Genomic DNA, 21,306 nt, shown 5'->3' on the forward strand with positions numbered 1-21,306 from the left:
CGCGCAAACGATAAATTGTAACTCAGGTGATCTCTTGCATAATGTAAAGACAGGGGTTTTTATTTATTAATCTGTGTGCTTCTTAAATTGTCAGAATGAGGCTAGTTTGCAGTAAAAAGCGGAGGTGCTATTTAAGATGTTGGTTTTTGTATCATGTAAGATAGAATATGAATTTGCGCTATTTATTGCTTATTTAAATATGAGATTGGATCTTCTGTAAGTTTGTCTTTTTCTTGAACCTTGCTTATCATGTTTTTATTCACACTCAATAAAAAAAAATTAAAAAGTATTATACAAGTTGCTACACATGGCTCGATTTTAGGTCCAGCATTACACAAGACATTTTGATCTTACTAAAATTATACACAAAATATACTCACATATATGGATTTGTATTCAAGTTTTTTTGCTGCCCTTGACAACCTACTACATGAGGCAATAGGTCAGTCCTATTCAGCCATTAGCTAACTTCACTCTGACTAACGGCATTCTGCACTTTTCCAAAGTAGTTCCCTTCACTGCCTGGGACTAGTATGGCAATGTGTGCTTTTTGTGACCACAAATATTATTGTAATCAATTAAATTCACAATTCTCGAGGTAAGGATTTGAAGAAGCTTCTTTTATTCAGCCATCCACTCTCCTCAGTACCTTAAGCAACAGTTAGTGAAACGAACATTCTTAAGCAGGCTTCACTAGGATTGAGCCATTTACCATACTAGGGGTGAGGTGGAACATTCCAGTGGTACAGAGATCCTATAACTCATACGATTCCCTTTACTTTATACTTGTAATACAATACACAGGTGTTTTTATATTATAACACATCTCCCTCCTATACCAAATAATAATTAACACATCAAAAAAAAATAACAATACAGGTGATTTACAAGGAATACAATGGAGGGAAGACATGAAGAGGAGTATTCTACATGCGGACTGTGTCTGGCTAATTTATCATTACTCCAAATTTGTCCATTGCCCAGTTGCACAACATTATGACATATTTTGATAATCTGATAGGGAGATTAGTACTTGCTGTGATGTTGATCTTTGGTATTTCTTTTTACCTGTACCCAATCACTGATTTTCCAATTCTGCTCTTTTACACTATATTTCTCATCATACAATTTCTTGTACTTTAGTTGGTGCTGGTATACATTTTCCTGGGCCACATCCGAGTCCACTGCCACCCTTCTCTCTCCTTCCAGCCAATTTGGAATCATTTTGGTGCTGGGTTCTCTACCTCTAATCGCTACTAAAGGAGCAATACCTGTAACCAGGTTAGGTGAGGTATGGTATGACCACAAGCAGTCACTCAGTGATTTGTCTGCATCCACACAATTAGCTATGGCTAACTGTATATGCTCTTTTATTATGCCATTAGCTTTCTCCACAAGTCCATTTCCCTTGGGACAACACAGGGCTGTTCTTTCATGCTTTATATTTAGAGTAAAATAGAAGTCCTTAATTTCTTGAAATATAAACTGGACACCATTGTCCGTAATTTTTGTAGCAGGTATACCTTCCATACTCAATGCATTCTTCAAGAATTGTATCACAATGGAGGAAGTAGTGTGATGTACTAACTTCGTGAAAATCCATTGCGAAGTATAGTCAATTAATACTAACATAAGATTTTTGTAAGCTCCTACACCCTCCACTGGTCCAATTATATCCATAGCCAACTTATTCCAGGGTGTAGGAGGGACTTCCACTGGAGACAATGGTGCTCTCTGTGTGCTTTTACTCTTGTCACTGTGTGTAGAACACACACAATCTTTAGCTTTTTTGTTCAACCATTGAGTCCATTCTGGGAAAACAAAATTTACTTCTTATCTTATTCTTTCTTATACCATGGCCTAAGTTACCCTCATGGGCTAAATCAATGATATTTACTTTCAGGTCTTCAGGAGGAATGATTGTCCTAATTCTAAATTTTTTCCATTCTTGGGTATGCAACTTGTGTTTTAGTTCCCAATAGTCTCTTAGCTCTTCTTTGAGCTCACTGCACTTAGTTGGCCAACCACTCAGTTTCGCACAATGCAGGTAGGGCTATAGCAAAAATGGGGCTATTCAAAATCTCTTCATGCACTTCCTGTTCTATAGATGCTTTTGAAAGATAGTCTGCTACTATATTCTCTCATCCTGGCACACATTCTACACTAAAACAATAGTTTTCAAGACCAAGAACCCATTTGGCTCTGCGAGGTGTGCTACGTTCCACTCCCTTAATAGAAAGCTTGCACGTGAATGGCTTGTGATTAGTTGGTATGGTGAACTTAACACCCCACAGATAGAAGGTGAAATGTTTTAACGCCCAATAGCATGCTAGGGCCTTTCTTTCGATCACAGAATAATTACATTCTGCAATTATTTTCTCTCCCCCTTTTCCTCTCTAGGATAGAGTGGCCCCTAGACCCCTGTCACTGGCATCTGTGGTTAAAATAGTCTTCTTTTGAGAGTCAAATGTGCCTAACGCAGGAGAGTTGATAATCTCTTATTTCATTGCATCAATGAGTTGTTTGTGTTCATCCTCCCAAACACATTCCTTATTTTTCTTTAAAATGGCACGCATATTATCACACTTATCAGAGAAATTCTTTATATACTTGGACATATATTCAATGAGATCCATAAAGGATCTTAATTCATCCTTTGTTTTAGGGTAAGGTGTTTCTTTTACTCCCTAAATTAGACTGGTTTTTGGTCTGAAACCCACTTCAGAGATGGTATGAACTAAGTAGTCTACTGACCCGCCCTTAACTGGCAATTACTTTCCTTTACAGTAACACCAGCATCTCTCAATTTTGTGAATACCTTATGTAGAATACTGTCATGTTCACTTTTATATGAGCCATATGTCATTATGTCATCTTGAAAGCATAGTGTATTACTTAAACCTTCTAGTATCTAGTGCATAATGTTTTGGAAAATGGTGGCCGCTGATGCAAGCCCAAAAGACATCCTAGAAAACATATATGGCCCCAACTGGAGTTATAAATGCTTTTAATGGTCTAGCATCTGAGTGGAGATCTACCTGGTGGAATGCCATCGATAGATCAAGAACACTAAAATATTTTGCCTCTTCCAAAGTGCTAAACATTTTGTTTATGTGGGGAAGTGGGTGTCTTTCGACCCATTGATTTTCACTCAAACTGCGTAATTCCACACCTAAACGTATACCATTTTCACTGGCTTTATAAGCTATAACTATGGGGGCCAACCATTCCGAGGACTCTATATGTTGGATAATTCCTGTTTCACACTATCTATTCAGTTCCTTTTCTAATGTTTCTTTCAGCAAGTTGGGAACAGGACATGGTTTGTGAACTGCAGGTTTAGCTCCTTTTATAGTTTGATTTTGTGTTGATAATCTTTCAATTGACCCAGTTTATCGGAAAACAAATCAGGAAATTCATGACAAATATCCATGGAACCTACTGGTCTGTTTATAAGGAGCATTTGCTCTTTATTGTTAGGATCAAGAGTTATCTGGTGTTGCCACACTAATAAATTGGAACATTTTCCAACGATATGAATATTACCAATTGTGGACCTACCCCTGAAACTCACATGCATCTTTAACATATCCACCAAAGGTATGGATTCTTTAGTGTACCCTTCTCCTGACATGTACGCTTTTTCTAGGTTCACTTTATTATTCGTTGACAATTTGCTAAACTCTTCCTGGTTCCATAATGTGAAAGGAGAACATGAATCAATTCATATATCTACTGAATTTCTATTACGGTACACTTTACATCTAGGATAGTTCACTGGTGCATTCACCCTTGTGTGTCTGATTTATGCTTACTGCAGCCACCGTTTTAACCAATTTACTGGACAAGGAAAAGAAAAAAAGAAAACATTTGTACTAGATTTTATGTACTGTAAGTATATTTTTACAGTAATTAGAATATAAAAGAAGAATCTGAAGTTACAACACCAGGTATCACATAAAAACAGATCTTATGCAGTAACATACACTCCTACTAGTACTATAGCATAAACCAAACAAGTAACATTTATGAATTATACATTTCCGGTGACTTAGCTATTCTATGCATTATAATTTATAATGCATAATTTAGGTGAGTCACCCAAAATTTCCTAGGTAACACACTAAAGGATAAGGGTGTGTGTATCACCGAAAAAACAACCACAAAAACACTAGTAGTGTGATACTCCATAAACTGGGCAAACAAATTAGCCACAACATGAATGAGGAGTGTATCATTATGAGCTGCTTCCATTCAGTCATTTTTATAATAGACCTCACACAGTACTAAGTTACTCACGCCCTCGAGGTGCAGACCTCTGAATCTCCTGGCGCAGGCTGAGTTCCAAAGCTTGACAGCATCAACTGTCGAAAGGAAAGAAAGTTGGTATATGTGACGGAAATATAACCTTCTCAAAATACCTCCCAGGCCAAAATTCCTCACAGAAATGCTCTAAAACAGTGAATATGGCTCTTTTATTTTTTTCCACTGGTGGTGTCAAGTGCGTACACAATATTTGCAGTGCCATAGCACTGCCAGCATAAATGATGCTAGAATGGGAACATACCAGCTCCAAGGTTGCTGGTACACAGTAGAAACTTCTCGCTTTCAGCTTGACCTCTGAATTATTGGCTCCGCAGTTGCTGGAACACGGGATAGACGGCCCCCTTCCTCTTGATCCCACTCAACCTCATGAAGGTGCAAAGGGACGATTAGAAGAAAGGATCCGGCTTTATACTCCAAAAGGCATCAGCTTAACATCAAGGCTTGGCAAAGAAAGCAGGATGCCGCACATTAGGGTTTCGAGGCTCCGAAAGGCTTGAGGCTGGAAAAGGCAGCAGCACTCATTGAGGCTTGGCAAGGAAAGAAACCAGTCCCACACTGGGGTCACGAGTGTCTAATTAATGGTGCTGCGAAATGGAAGTACCTCAATGGAGTTTTCCCATAATGGAGAGAAAATGAAAGGGGAGTTGACTGAAACTGCCCGTTACGCAGGAAATTGTTGCCAGTATTGTAATTAATGAACTTCACAAAACTCGAGGTAAGAATTTGAAAAGCTTCTTTTATTCAGCCATCCATTCTCCTCAGCACCTTTAACAACTGTTAGTGAAATGAACATTCTAAAACAGACTCCACTAGGATTGAGCAATTTACCATACTAGTGGTGAGGTGGAACATTCCAATGGTACAGAGAACCTATCACTCACATGATTCCATGTACTTTACAACTATAATACAATACATAGGTGCTTTTATATTTAGCCAATATTTTTATTATAAATTGGCAAGGGTCCAACAACTCCCTCACGTTACAATTTCACAAAAGCCATAACAAAACAAGCATTAACGGATGCATGACTGAACTCCACATGCCTTCACAACTCAGTCTCTACCCTGACTACGACGTTGCCGCACAATCTTTTACAATGCAAGTTGTTACAACGTCATGCTTTAGGGGTCTGCTGGACTTTTGAATAGTATAACTCACTATTCCAATTCCCGTCCATTCAAAAGTAGAGAAGGTGATAGACTTAAAAACCAACATCAGTCCAACAATGCGCCCCCTAAAGCAAATAGTTATAATGACTTGCGTGGTAAAGGAACGCGTGGTAACATCGCATTCGAGGTAGTGACTTTGTTGTAAAGGCAGATAACGTTAATGACAGCGTGGTAAAGGATGTTTCACACCAGAATTATAGGCTTTGTCAATGCCTTTTTTAATCCGTTAGTAAATGTGGAGATTGATTTTAATGCATAACGTGTCTGTTTTTTTAGGTCAATCTATCCTTACACCTCAACCAAACTCTTCCCATCACCCCTTTTGTAGTTTGCATAATTCTAGCGTTTCTATTGTATTTATTTTTGGCACTAAAGCTGTGTTCAAGAATAAAATATATTGTTACTGTGAATACATTTCAATAAGCGGCAGCAATTATAATCAGGGGTGTGTGAAATTTTGGTAATTATCTTATGAATAATTAAGCAAAATTGCAGAAAAATTATCCAAATTTACAAGAAGTACAAAATGGGCATTTTGTGTTATATCATAATGCAAAATGCACCCTTGCTCTAAAAAAACGCAGAAATCACATACAAAAATAAATTGGAAATATCAGCCACTCAAGTTTTGGCCATCCTCGTTCTTCCTGTGTGGTCATGCTAACTTATTTCTGGGAATGATGCATAATTACGTGACATGGTGTAATACTGTCATTTTTGGAATATTGCATAAAGAGAGTAGAAGAAAACTATAGGAAAAATGCCCACCTAATTAACGTTTTGGGTGGGCCTTATTATAATGCCAGCGAGAGAGTTTCCAAAGAGCTAAAATATCATGATGACCCTAATATTTAAGTTCTGTCTCTTGAAACTTTTCGATATCTCTGTTAATTTGTAGAAATAATCATTTAAATATTTTATGAACAGACTATCCAAGTTGAACACAAACAGACCCCTTAGTTGGGAGACTCCTGATGTTGCAATTTCACACTTGCCATTAACGATACCACAGGGATCACCTATTCCTGGATGCAAAAGTACAGTGGTATTGCAAAGTTTCACCCACTGGAAAGGGAATTCTAATTTCCTCCCATATCTAAAGTAGAGGGCCGCAGGATACAGGTATACATAGTCTGTAAAAGTCCAATTTCTCCATTTGTTCATTATTAAAATATTTTACTTTGCAAACAAAATCCCTTGGGCGAAAGCAATAACTTTAAAATGTATATTTTTTTCTCATACAGGTGGGAAATGAAGTTTCCCTTCACTTGAACCCGAAGCTGGGCAACATAGGTATGTTGTGTTTCTTTAAGAGGCATTAAATTACATTATGGTGTTGAAAATGTGTGGCTATTCTCTATTGTCCATGAGTAGGATGGATTACTGTTGAAAGACAGGCGCATGGAGCCCAATTCATAAAGCTATTTCTGTTCATACACCTACATATATGGCCAAACAAAGGCTTCACATACCTTTGCCAGAAGTATACATTGGAATACCTGACAAGTGTAAATGGTTTTATTACCACGTAATCATGTAAGCCACAACTGTGTACAAGTGCGCAATAGTTAATCCCTCATAAACAGTGGACTGTTGTTGGTTTATGGCTTCTCTTGCCTAAAATCTTTGTGAAAACCATTGGCAGCTCCTCCGCTAATGCGGAATGTCACCCCACTGCTCTTGGAGCATTGTAAAAGCAAAAATAAAACGATAATAACAGGAGTTTTTTCCGTTATTATCATTTCATTTTTAGTGTTAGCCAGGTTGAGCGGGCGGTGCTCCCCTAACACCCGGGAGGAGGTGTGGTTGCTGCACTCCAAAGAGCACATGACTGCTTGGCGGTCCAGCCAAACAGTTTTGCGCACGTTGCATGCTCCCTACTAGGCTGTATTACAGAGCCTGGTGGGGAACATGCCCAGCCTGCCATTCCACATCTGAGCACCGAGCCATGGTGCTCAGACCAATCCCAATGCTGCATTACAGCCTTGCGATTAGCTTAGGGGGGGAGCCTGTGTGCTTCCTGGTTCCGGCCACAGAGGGACGACGGAGGAGAGACGATTGAGTACTGGAGACGCAGCTAGGAGTTAAGTGTTTTTATTTTTGGTACCCCGCCCCTCCAATCTCATTCCCTGTCAGCGGCTGCCGGTGAAAGCCAGCAAATAACTTGTGAGTTAGTTAACATTCACAAACCCCTCTCTGAACCCTTTCCAATCTGGAAACTGTCTGAAATTTACTCCAGAAAAGGTTGTGATAACTCTCCTTCAAGGGCTGAGAAGGTGACTGGAACTCCCTGGACTTCTTGGGGCTTAGGGAAATGAGTTACTGTGGAGGAAAAAGAACAAAAAAGACTGTACATTTGCACATTGGGCTATCTGCACCCACAGTAAGGCTATATGTACACCTACATATTTTGCAACCAAAAAAGGTCCCATATTTATGCTTGGAAAGGTGCAACTTGTTCACCTTTCCATATTTCTGGGAATGTTTGTGAGTTCTCAAAAGTCATACATTTACATCTGTGCATATTAATAAGTATATATGTTTCATCAGACCCATAAATCTTGATTTAGAAGTATTGGTGGTTCACGAGGTTACCTGCAGTGCTTAAACTATGATGACCACCTCACTCCAGTACATAAGGGACATTAATCCAGTCCTGTAATATTCACCTTTAATGCATTGAATTCAGATGTTATATTCTAATTCATTAAATGGTAGCAAAACAAGACTGCAATACCCAGAATGCTTTAGGACAGCAGTTCTAAACTTGCAGTCCGGGGACCCTGGAGATCCACAAAGCCTTCTTAAGATGTCGGCGACTGCTTAGAACATGTAATCAAATTATAGCCTTATAGCCCGCCGTAGCGGACTATACCGGCTAGTAAAGGCCCGCTGCTGCTTTAAAGGCCCGAGCCGAAGGCGAGGGACTTTAACAAGGCAGCAGGACTTTAATAACCGGTATAGCCCAGCTACGAAGGGCTATAAAGCTATTAGAACATTCTGCCACTAGAGGGCAGAATGCTCTAACAAATTAAACAAAGGCTTTAGGGAGCGCAAGGGGATTGAAATTCCCTCAGGCTCCCTGAAGCCTTTGTTCACAGCCAGAGCTGTGAACAAAGAAGCATTGGAATGTTGGAGCTCCGGGCTTATACCAGCCATTATAAGCCTGGAGTTACTCCATTGCTTTCAATGGAGCTTCCAACATTCCAATGTTCTAATAACAGATTACTAAAGATAACTGAATCAATATAGATAAATGAAGAAGCTAAATGTAAAATTATTTTTAAAAAAATATTCTGAATATGTATAGGAATCTGATACTTAATACCCTCAGATTGTTTTTTGGGTTCAGTGCAAATGTATCAAACAGATTACAGTATGGACGATGAGTTGTCTCAAATGGATTTTGAGAAGCTCCAACCTTCCCATCTAAAATTTGTATTTAGATTTTTTATATTTGTTTGTTAATTACATAAAATAAAATATGTCATAATTCATGCATTTGTTTGATGAATGCTTGTTGCTGTATTTTTTGTGGATGGTTTTGCAGTTAAAATCATCAAAAATGCTTAGTCAGGGTCCCAATCTAACACTAATGACTCTTTGGAGTACCCCAGATTCCAATAATAAGTCAGTGGGCATCCCCGGTTTCCAGTAATGATTAAGTGGGAGTTTACAGACTTTAAAAGGCTAAGAACCACTGCTTTACACTACCATTCAGAAGTCCATAGCTGGAAATGCTGTTCGTAATGACTAGTAGGACAGACAGAAGATCACGGCTCTCTCTTGAACAAAGTGGTGTTCTGGTTGATTAAAAATTGTGGATATCCAAGAGCTGGAGTAAACCACACCCTGACCACACGCAGAGTGAGCTGGGTCGGCCCATTACAAAAATGCTTTGAAGGTGATTGCATTATTATTAACTTTCGATCCCCAAGTTGGGTTAGTAAAACTCGCAATAATGCACCCCCTCCTTCCTGTATGGAATATAATATCACTCTTTTTCCCTTAGGGTATTTTTATAGACACTTAATGCCAATACAGGAAACTGACAGCCGTCCCAGAAATAGATCCCTCTTAGCTCCTCCAAGCTCTTGCTCCCTATTCCACCCTGCCATTTCATTGGCTAAGAGATTTCAGGCCCTGAGTGACCTCAACACTAATGATTGACGTAAGGGACATCCACAAATGAACCAGGTACAACAGGTCCGATATGAATGTGCTGATCCTGTATGGGGAATGGAGGTCGAAGACATTACCAATTTGGGTAAGACGGAATCTTTTGAGATAAAGTCGGGTGGTGGGTATATTCCTAGAATAACTCTGTTATCTCCCACCACTGACAACTATGTTTGTCCCCCTCTAATCTCATCATTCCCCAATGATAAAGTAGATGATAAAGTAGTCCAACCGGAAGATATTGAGGCCACCGAGCCTGTACCTGGTATTGGTCATTTAGTAACATCATCATCATCATCATCATCATCAGTCTTTATTCGATTTAAAAGAATCATAAAAGACACAAACATAAAACAAAGAACTCAGTATTTTGTGTCCAGAGAAAGACAAGACATCAATAAATACTTTAAAAGTGTTAAAAAAACATTAAACAAGTCAAGATACTGACAAATGGATATACATAGTCAAAAAGGACACACAAACTACTACAATGTGTTAATCACTATGTTAAAAAACACATCATGGTGCATAAAAAGAAATCCGAGCCCCAATTTTTAGTTAAGGGACTTCTAGGGTATGCTTAATGGCTTTATACCGTAAATACCACGCCCATCCCAGATATTTGGCTAGGGCTATAGAAATAGTTGTTAAGGTGCTTGTACGCAAGATTCGTAGTGCCACAGCACTGCTCCTAGTACCTAAGGTCTTACACATAGGGGACAGCCAGACTCGCCTTGGGATGACAAACGCCGGACAAACAAACAAGAAGTGGGCAATTGTTTCTACTTGTGCTCCACAAACAGGGCATGATTCCTCGTGCGCCCTAGTCCACCTTCCAGTCAAAGACCTAAGAGGCAGAGAACCAGCTCTGAACTGGAAATAAAGTTTCCTGTCACCAGCTTTAGCAACCAGATCCCAATATGGTTCTAGAGCTCTACTCCATACCTGGTATTCAACTCTTTCCCAGTATGCCATTTTGAGGGATCTCTTTGTGGGGAACAGAGCGGCCACCGGGTCACTCCAAAACCCCTCCATACCCATATCTTTCAATGCCTCATTGAGGTTCTTCAGCCATCCAATTTTGTGAAACACATCTAATTTTATGATGTCCATGAGACCGTTAGCATAATGGGAGAGCTCAGGGGTGGTCCAGAGTCTCCGCCAGTATTGAACCGGTCGAAGTTTTGCTATGTCCGAGATGGCCTTCCTACCTAGTTCATATCTTAGGGGTACCAAAGAAGTACTCTGGGGAAGGCCAGTTATACTTCGAAAAAAATTGTTTTCCACACTGGATAGGGATGCTAGCTGTTCAAAGCCCCATAGCTCTGCCCCATAAAGCATGGAGCTTAAGGCCTTGGCCTCGTAAACTTGGAGCACAGGGTATATTGTTTTTGTAAAGGATTTGTTGTGCTCCCTACTTAAGGCACCTGATAGTTGCTTAAATCTCAGGGTGGCCATTTCAATGCGCTTGCGCCATTTGTTGTCATTTGCTATATGCATGCCAAGGTACGTAAAGTTGTTAACCATCTCTAGTGGCTGGCCGTTCATAAATAGCTTTTTCCATCGATAACTAGGGTGAGGGTTAAAAGCCATGAATTTCGTTTTGGCCACATTTACCTCCAGGCCATGGTCAAAACAAAAATCGTCGAACACGCACAAGGCTCTTTGCAAGCCGCTCGGAGTTTTGGATACAATGAGCGTGTCGTCCGCGAACATCAATATTGGGGTGGTAACTCAAGCCAACCTTGGAGCGTCAGTGTTTACACAAAGCATGTGATCAATTATTCCATTGATGTATAATGAAAAGAGCGTGGGTGCCATGGTACAGCCTTGGCGCACACCACGCTCAACTGGGAACTCGGGAGTGACCTCACCAGGCCCACCCCACTTGATCCTAGCGTAGTTAGACTCATGCAGTCTCATTACCAGGGTCAGTATTTCTTTGGGGAGACCGAGTTTTTCCAGTACTGCCCACAACCGAAGGCGAGGCACTAGGTCAAAGGCAGCTCTGAAGTCCACAAAAGCGGCATAGAGGCTGCCCTTGCCCAGCGTCACCACCTTCCAGTGGAGCTGGACAAAACGGAAGACCTGGTCCACTGTGCTAGTTAGCTTTCGGAAGCCCGCTTGGAAGGGGGACAGAATGTTGTTATCATCAATCCACTCTAATATCTGATTCAAGACCATCCTCCCAATGAACTTCTGAATAGAGTCTATTAGGCTAATTGGCCTGTAGTTGCCTGGGAGTGCCTGGGCGAAAATTTCGATAATTTGACATTTTCGCGTTCCGCGGAGAGCGCGAAAATGTCAAAATTTCCGGTTTCCGCAGCTTGCCGATAATTTGTTTCTTGCTCGCGCTGTAAAATATACATTCTCGCGCGCGATCGCCTTACCTGAATCCCTGCGTTCGCCGACAAATTTTCTTGATCCGGTCGCGTTCTCCATGAGATGTTGTATTGTTTTTAGCCATTTGCGCTGTCTCGCGACAGTTCGCGCCCGCAGTGACGTCATGCGTTGCGTGATCACGTCTTTCTTCTCGCGATCATGCACCGCGAGACAACTCAAAACAAGATGGCCGCGCCCGCAAGCAACCACATGGGTAAGTTGGCGACCCGCAACCATGCAGAAAATCTCGCGAACATGCGGGAAAAAAACTTCCGCATCTTCGCGATATTTCCGCTTGTTTGCGATAATTTTAAATATTTTCGCGATAATTTGCGAAAGTTAATTTCGCATATTCCGCCCACCCCTACTTATCTCCCTTCTTGAACACAGGGATTATGACTGCCCCCCCCATGACTTGGGAACAGGCGCACCTTCAGCCACAGCATTTGCTAGTAAGGTGATGTACTTACTCCAACTGGCTTTGCTGTGAAGAAAAACATCATGAGGGACCCCGTCTGGTCCCGGAGCACGCCCACTAGCAACAGAACCCAGGGCCATCAAAGCTTCTTGAATACAGAAGGGGCCCTGGGAATAAAAAACGTAAGTTGGAGCCCAGGTAAAGTTGAATGAGGGGTTGCAAGCGTATTGTGGTTCGAAATATTTTAACCACTCCTCTTGAGTGACATAGTTAGAAGGTCTATCAGGCCGCCCTCCTCTATCCCACTTAATGATGTTCCAGAATAGATGGGTATCCCTGGCATAGCATGCTCCTTTTAGGTCAAGCCAGTAGTGCTCGTCCCATTTCTTTTTGGCCAGTCTTACAGCTTTTTTATATAGTTGCCTGGCCGTGCGAACACAATCTTTGAGTCCACTAGAGAGGGCTATGGCCAAGTTGGCCCTGGTTTGCCTGCAATCGCCATCATACCATCTAAGTCGCTTGAGTGGAACCTTATTAGATATCCTCACAGGTTTCATAAAATATGAGCTTATTCCCTCAAACAACGTATCGTGAAGTTCAGTGGCTACTACGCTACCTGTCTCATTGGCCAGCGTGCCCTCAAGTTCCAGTATGGTTCCGGCTAGTTTGGTATTGGTCATTTAGTAACCTCCTGGAATATATCCGGTTTTAAGAGTAAGATTGGTACCCCGGCATGGTTAGATTTTATCTCAGCCCAACATGATTTTGTATGTCTCCAAGAGACATGGTGCACGGGGCCAGTATATGTAGAGGGTTATACTACTCATTCGCTACCGGCCTTGCCATCAACTTCAGGTAGAGCTTTTGATTATGATTGCTAGCAACTTGAATAAATGTATTATTAAGTCTTGTATTACTGTTGGTGCTTATGCCCAGATTATGTGGTTGGAGTCCATGGCGGGAAAAGATGTAATTCTGATCAACTTTTATAACAATCTATTCAACTCAACCCGAGGGTCAGTTGTTTTTGCCCTGGAGCGAGAAGTTGACAAGTTGATCAGTACCATTAGGAACCCGCCTACTATTCTATGGGTTGGTGATTTTAATATCCAGGCGTGTCCCTTATCCTTGACTAAAGTATGTGGGCATAGGAAGGGGAAAACGATGATTATATGCATTTCCCCCACTGTGATTATGGTGTTGCTTTAAATAATGTTACTGCTAAATTGGATCTGGAATTGCTGGATTGTACTATGGACAAAAATAATGTGAAACGTCCTACATTCACAGGGAGAAATGTAAGGTCTAATATTGATCATATTTTAATTTCTTGTAACAGTGCACACCTGTTTTCCTCACCATGGGTAACGGAGCAACCTATAATTGATCATAATAGTATCTCCCTTAACCTATTTCCTTGGGGTTTTAAAAACCCCATCGATGTATCTACCAGTCCATGTATTGCCCCTATTAGAACTAATGGTGTGCGGATAAACTGGACAGGTTTGAATCCAACAAAAATCCAGAGTGATGTCATTAAACAATGTCAGGTTGAACTACAACTCTGTTTAGGGGAGGAGACTGATCCTCAATCTTTGCTTGAAAATTTTATTAAGATCAACAAAGTCATTGAGAATCTTTCGACGAAACCTGCCCATGGTAAAAGAAACCCCAAGTTAGGCTGGTTCGATAAGAACTGTACAGCTGCCCTACATCACCTTAAACAAGTCCTGGGGTGTAATCCACGAGAGCAGGAAAAAATCAGGACTCTACGAATAGAGTATAATTCTGCCCTGGAGATAAGAAAAGCTGAACTTCGAGATGATGTATGGGAAAAATTAAGTTATGCAACTGATACAAAAAATAGTAAGCTATTCTGGGATACTGTTAATAACTCTTCCTTGACAGATGATCATGTACCAGAATTTAATTCCCACATTACTAGTAACTCCTGGGTCGAACATTTTTCAAATATTTTTAATTCTATTAATAGCAATACCCTGCCTGCCATACCGCATGATATGCCCGCTCAATGGCCAACTATACTTCTGATGATTAGTAATGGGGAGATTTTAGATGGTATATCTAGTAGTAAGGGTGGTAAAGCGCCCGGTCCAGATGGGGTTCCGATTGATCTTTATAAGAACAACATGGATTTATGGTCACCCCTTTTAACTAGAGTTTTTAATGTTGCTTCTGAAACAGTATTCCCAACATCATGGGGACAGTCAATAATAATCCCAATCTATAAAAAGGGAGTAAAGACTGATGCCTGTAACTATCGCCCAATCTCATTGTTGGACTCTTCTATAAAGATTTTGAGCAGGGTCTTGCTTTCAAGATTAGAAGATTGGGCTACAGAAAAGACGATCCTCTCACAAGCCCAATACGGGTTTAGGAAAGGATTGGGAACATTAGAGCAGTGTGTAAACCTAGATCGGGAAATATACACTGGCAAAGGAGGGCAACCTATACCTATGCTTTGCCGATCTGAGTAGCGCCTTTGATCTAGTCGATCATTCAATTTATTGTCCCTCTTGCTAGAAATGGGTGCCCCAAAAGATATAGTCTACTTTCTAGCAAGACTATATGAAGTTTTAACTAGTAAGGTGCGGTATGGATCTTCAGGCGAGTATATCCCCCCTTTAAAGTCAAGAGAGGTATCCGTCAGGGGTGTGTGCTGGCTCCATTATTGTTTTCTTTATTTATTAATAATGTTGATGCCGCCCTGAAAACATTTGAAGCTGATGCACCAAGGATTGAAGGAAACCCTATCCCAATTCTTTTACACGCTGACGATGCGGTTCTATGATCCCGGACCCCTATTGGGCTCCAGCGTCTTATCGACAATTTTATTATATTTATTACTAAAAGAAAGCTTTTAATTAATAAATAAAAAACTTTTGTCATGGTTTGCAGCAAGAACCCAATAACAGCTAGACGTTTTTACATAGAGGATTTTAAAGTATTAACTGTAAAATCATTTTGTTATTTGGGTATCACTTTCGCTGGAAATGGGTCATGGGCACAGGAACAGGAGAATGCCCGTTCTAAGATGGAGAGAAATATTACTGGCATTTTTAGATTTACTGCTAAATCGGGCCGCCGCCGTATAAAAGATATGATGGCAATTTATGAAGCAAGATGTGTTTCTGACGCCCTTTACGGTGCTGGCATTTGGGGACACACTCAAGCGATTTCTCTTTTACAAGCAGAAAATGCCTTTTTAAAACGCTTGCTGTGAGCCCCCCCTTCCGCCTCTACAGAACTTATTCACCGGGAAGAGGGCATTGCCTATATATCAGACATTGTTTCATTACGACCTCTCCTCCTATGGAAATCAATTTGGTCAAAGGAAGAGACTAGGTTCAGCCAATCTATTATACAGGACTGCGTTAAAATGGAAAACTGTTTAAAAATACCATGGCTTAAATACATCTCGCACTGGTACAAAACTCTTTTCTATTATGATATACGGCTGGACCCCAGGTGTATAGCCTCTGTTTCTAAAAATGAGATAAAATCAACATTCCGTACACAGCAATTGAAGGCCCGTTTTAGTGTACTCAATAAACAAACTACCTTTATGCTCTACCAACAACTGGAAGTTAAAGAGGGTTTCCAATCTTATCTGTCAGTTGTGACCAGAGCATCACACCGATATGTGCTGACACGTTTAAGATTGGGTACATTACATCCCCTTGTCAATTTTCCAGTCATGAAACAGAGTACTGCCCAATGTTGCCCATGTGATGGTACATCTCACCAAAGCTGCTGCCATTTTTTAATAATTTGTAATTTGTACTGACATTTTAGAAAGTTTTATCTGAAACCTTTTTTCTTATTTTATAATATCAGGTCGGTTAAAGATGCCATGAAGTTGCTTTTTAAATTAGAAGATCCAGGATTGTGTTTTCATTTAGCTACTTTTATCCTGAAATCCATTGGTATTAGGAAATCTATGTCCACTTATTTTTGATACTGAGTCTATTTGGATTTCTTATGTACTGTATTATGCATTTGCACTTTTGTTCCTGCCTAGTTACATCTCTCATAAAACCAATTTTTAATAGGCAATTTGCACTTACTGTTTGTTTGCCAGTAAATAAGGATACTCATTTGTACTGTATTAATACATTTGCACTTTATGTATTAAGACTATTATATGCCTATGAATTCCTATGTATTTATATCAAGGATAGCTTCACTTTTATATGTTGTCCGTTATTATGTCTGTGCTTATATGGCTGTTGTATATCAACCGAATAAAAGTCATTTGAATTTTGAATTTTTTTACTTCAAGGGAGATGGTCACCGTAGTTTAAAGGTAGTGCAAAATATCTTTCTGTTTTTTTTAAATGCATGTCCTTTCCTACCAGGAGTCAGACAGTCACCATGCTCCAATATTCCGTGTTGCCTTTATTTCTGCCCTGCCTACAGCCTTGTGGGCTACGGATTAATAACAGGTGCAGAGAGGTCATAATTAAATGACACTACTGAGCTCAACAAGACATTGATGCATCACACAAACATGAATGAAGTGCTGCATTGTCTTAAATATCGCCAATGGTATTGATAACGTTTACCTGTGTATGCAACTTCTAAAAAAAACGCAATACTATAGCATGCACACTGAGATGTATAACACAGTCAGTATCAGATAAATGGATAACAGATAGTATTAAGGAGGCCAAGGAACAACGGGGAATATTATCAAGAAACAGCGGTAACATTATCGCAGTTTTAGCGGCAGAAAACTGCCACTAAAGCGGCGATAATGGGCTTGATAATATGCCCTTGAGAATTCCCATAGAAGCCCATGTTCTGGTGTCAACATGGGCTTCTATGGGAATTCTCTGTGGCATATTTTCAAGCCCATTATTGCCGCTTTAGAGGCAGTTTTCTGCTGCTAAAGCGGCGATAATGTTAATGCCGTGCTTGATAATATGCCCCAACATTACATGAGCTTTAATGGATATAGATACCTACATACATACATACATACATACATGCATACATACATACATACATACATATGGAATGGAGCCAACACAATCCACCTCTTAAACACTAGCATTGCTTTTCTTACCTGTGCCAAAATAATAGTGTGTGTGGTTAACAGCCACAATGCCTTTAATGAAGGAAGTTAAGTATGTTCATAAGTTTGACGGTGCAAGTTAAACAGCCACAGTGTTCTGTGCTGAATGTTCCACAACTGCTGATATTACAACAGTGGGGAAAAAAGCTTGGCAAATACAATATTACATTTTATAACAGCGCTTCTTAAACAAAGGGTATAATGTCATGAGCAGTTTGATACTGAGCATTACAATTGTTATACTTCAATATTTGAATAAGTATTTGTGCTGTTAAACTATAGCCTCACAAAAAGATGATGGCTGAAATGCTGAACATTGTCAAACATTCACCCCTCGTTAAATCCATTGTTTTCTGCTTACCATAGCATCCTAGTTTGGACCAGCCATATGCAAATCAATCGTGCCGCTTCTCCCCATGGGAACAGCCAGTCTGAACTGCCAGGCCAGGTCCTCCCTGGACCAGAAAAAAAGCATCCTGGAACCGGTTTCGGGGTATCACCCTCATCAGCCAGGCTGCTTAAATCCAGTAGCATAGTGAGCACAGGACCCATATCTGGGCATACACTTCCCACTTAGAGTGACTATAGCAACACAAAAAGATGATGGACAGAACGCTGAACATTGTCAAACATTCACCCATTGGAGTCATGCTATCCTGGTTTGATGAGGGGAGAAACGCCAAAGCTGGTCCTAGGATGCTTGCTTCCAGTGCAAGAACGTGCCTAGCACCAACGCAAAAGACACACAATTGATGGACGGAATGCAGAACAAATCAAAACCTTCACCCCCAGTCAAGAGATCTGGGTTAAATCCATCATTCTTTTGCTCCCCATGCCACCCCAGTTTAGACCTGGCCATATGCAAATCAGTCTTGACCCTGTGCCTCATGGTGAAACCCTGAAACCGGCCCTAGGATGCTTGTTTCCAGTCCAGGGAGGACCTGACCTGGCAGTTCGGGCTGGACTTTTCCCATTGGGCACAGGGTCAAGACTGATTTCCACATGGCTGGGTCCAAACTGGAATGGCATGGTGAGCAAAAAAACAATGGCTTTAGGCCCAGATCTCTGTACTAGGGTGAATGTACGACATTGTTCTTCATTCTGTCCATCAATAGTTCTTTTTGCATTTGTCACCCCGAATGGGACGGGTATGCTCAGACGTGAGTCCCGTGCTCTCCATGCCACTGAAATCAAGCTATCCTGGCTGAAGAGGGGTGAAACCCCGAAACCGGTCCTAGGATGCTTGTTTCCAGTCCACGGAGGACCTGGCTTGGCAGTTCGGGCTGGACTGTTCCCATTGGGCACAGGGTCAAGACTGATTTGCATATGGCTGGGTCCAAACTGGAATGACATGGTGAGCACAAAAACAATGGATTTAGGCCCAGATCTCTATACTGGGGTGAATGCATGACATTGTTCTGAATTCTGTCCATCAATAGTTCTTTTTGCATTTAGCACCAAGGCAGGCATCCTTGCACCATGGTAACATGATTGTTTTTCTGGGACACCTTTCTACACAAAAATAATCAATGGAGGCATTTGCTTCTTTCTATGTGTGCTGCAAAGAGGGGGGAGGCGCACAATGTTGACTCATTCCCAGGTTTACAGATCCTTGTAAATCTGGGAATGTGTCAAATCCATCGGTGTTGCATGGGAAGACCCACAGAAATGCCCATGGAATGCCTCCTTGAGATAGAGTAAGGCAACACAGCCCGTTGCTTTGCCTTGCCTTACTCTATATCATTGAGGACATGCAAAGCAACATGGATTGGCTTGCATTGTCGCATTGATATGAAGTGGTGCTTTGTCAGCGCAGGTCTCTTGTAAATGAGGCTGTTTGGTTTTAGCATCAACAGCTCTGATTGGGACGAAGCAGGATTCTATTGCTGCCCAGGGTGCTTTGTCATTGGGGAAAATTTGCTGCTTTGCTCCAATCGTTTGGACACACTTAGTTGGTTTTCAAAATCCACCAGCAGGTAAGGCTGGAAGCTACCGCTGCATAGGGATCAACAATGCCAGATATTTTTACTGGTAAGTCAAACTGAATTTGTTTTCAGTACAGCAAAAGGCCTTCTGGCAGGATGAACGAGGTTTTCTTACCCGCCCTGGGGATGCCCCAGAACCTTCTTTCAGTCCTCCAAAGGTGGAAAAATGACTTACTTCTAAATTTTTCCAACTACTGGAATTTTCCATCTTGCCACGTATGCAGGTGGTGTGGAATTACCACCATCAGATCCAGGGCGCTCATGATAGGGCAATTAATGTTGTACAAAAATAGAAACATTCTGAGGAATGTCATTAAAAATTCACAAAGTTATGCTTTTAGAATAAAATGCAATTTGACAGAATAGCGAAGGACATGTTTTCATGCAAGCGCGTTATACATAAAAATGTCTTGCCTGATATCGGCAGGAGGGTGGCTGAAGCAGAAAATGTCTCGCAAATATGTAAAAATTATGCAAAGTTGCTTAAAGCGTAATTTTGTGAAATTTCATTAATTTTGTGAGGCACAACATTTCTGAAATTATGCTAGATTCACGGGTGTAATAGAAGTTTTGCCCAGATGTTTATTTGGCCTCTCCTATTTCTTACATTGGACTTCCTATTTCCCCTGCTCTGCCAGCAAACAAGCACACTAATCTGTGAACTGTAGGCCTGGGAATACAATATATTTCAGTTAGAAGCAAACATGACTTAGCCACATGTATTTCAAGGTCACTCAGGTGAAAGCCTGATTTGTGGCAGGTAAACTATCTTGATCATATACTCTATTTTGAAAAAATGCCACAGTTGTGAGCCATCTTCTGTAGGGTTCAGAGCAACTGAAATCAAACTAATGTTCTAGGGGCACTCACCTGCTCTCCATATGATTGTACCCGGCATGTAGGTAAAAGTCGCCAAAACGTATTAATGTGATTAATATTATTATTTACAGGTTGTGGCGGGGTAGCAGGGACAGAGTCGACAACCAGCCCAGGATGGCGTAAAGAGGGTTTTATTTTGGAAAATGTCTTATTTTGTCTTGCGGCCCGTCACGCTGCTGCAGAAGAAGGGGAGCCCGGCTTGGTCTTTCTGGGTGACTCCAGACTGAGGGAAGGTGGTGTTGACGTCTCTGCTGACTTCTCTCTACAGGTTCCAGACCTCGGGAATGGGTTCCGGAGTTGTTATGCCGAAGGGGAGAACATGAAAACAACAAAAAAAACAAGGATTAGGACAATCGTCCTGTTCGGCTGTTTGTCAGGGACCGGGAGTGAAGGAAACCGAGTGCTCTTGTGCTCTTAGCTCTCCGGTCTGTGCACAGGTGTTTGGTGCAAGGTGAGGGTACGGGGATTACTCTGATCGTGCGTGCGATACACCGCTAACTCGGGGTGGCGGGTTGCTTAGAGGGTAGGCGGTGTCTTTCTTCCCACCCAGCCCGCTACCTTCCCCCGTACCTGTTCTAGCCACGCTCCTCCCGTGGGAACGTGGCGGGGCGGCTCGTGGAGTCGTTGGCCTCTCTCCGGTCTGTGCACAGGTGTTTGGTGCAAGGTGAGGGTACGGGGATTACTCTGATTGTGCGTGCGATACACCGCTAACTCGGGGTGGCGGGTTGCTTAGAGGGTAGGCGGTGTCTTTCTTCCCACCCAGCCCGCTACCTTCCCCCGTACCTGTTCTAGCCACGCTCCTCCCGTGGGAACGTGGCGGGGCGGCTCGTGGAGTCGTTGGCCTCCTGGCGTGTAGCAGTCGTCTC

At 41.4% G+C, this 21,306-nt stretch overlaps 1 protein-coding gene across 1 annotated transcript in view; it reads left to right on the forward strand.

Moving 5' to 3' along the window:
* Positions 1–21,306, forward strand: part of LOC146812235 (uncharacterized) — a 437,417-nt gene that overhangs the window by 397,182 nt on the left and 18,929 nt on the right. Inside the window, exon 7 of the mRNA XM_085614564.1 lies at positions 6,744–6,792. Within this exon, the coding sequence (XP_085470690.1) occupies positions 6,744–6,792 (49 nt within the window). The remainder of the gene's footprint in view (positions 1–6,743; positions 6,793–21,306) is intronic.

This window comes from Triturus cristatus, chromosome 7 (assembly GCF_964204655.1).
Source record: "Triturus cristatus chromosome 7, aTriCri1.1, whole genome shotgun sequence".
NCBI lineage: Eukaryota > Metazoa > Chordata > Amphibia > Caudata > Salamandridae > Triturus > Triturus cristatus.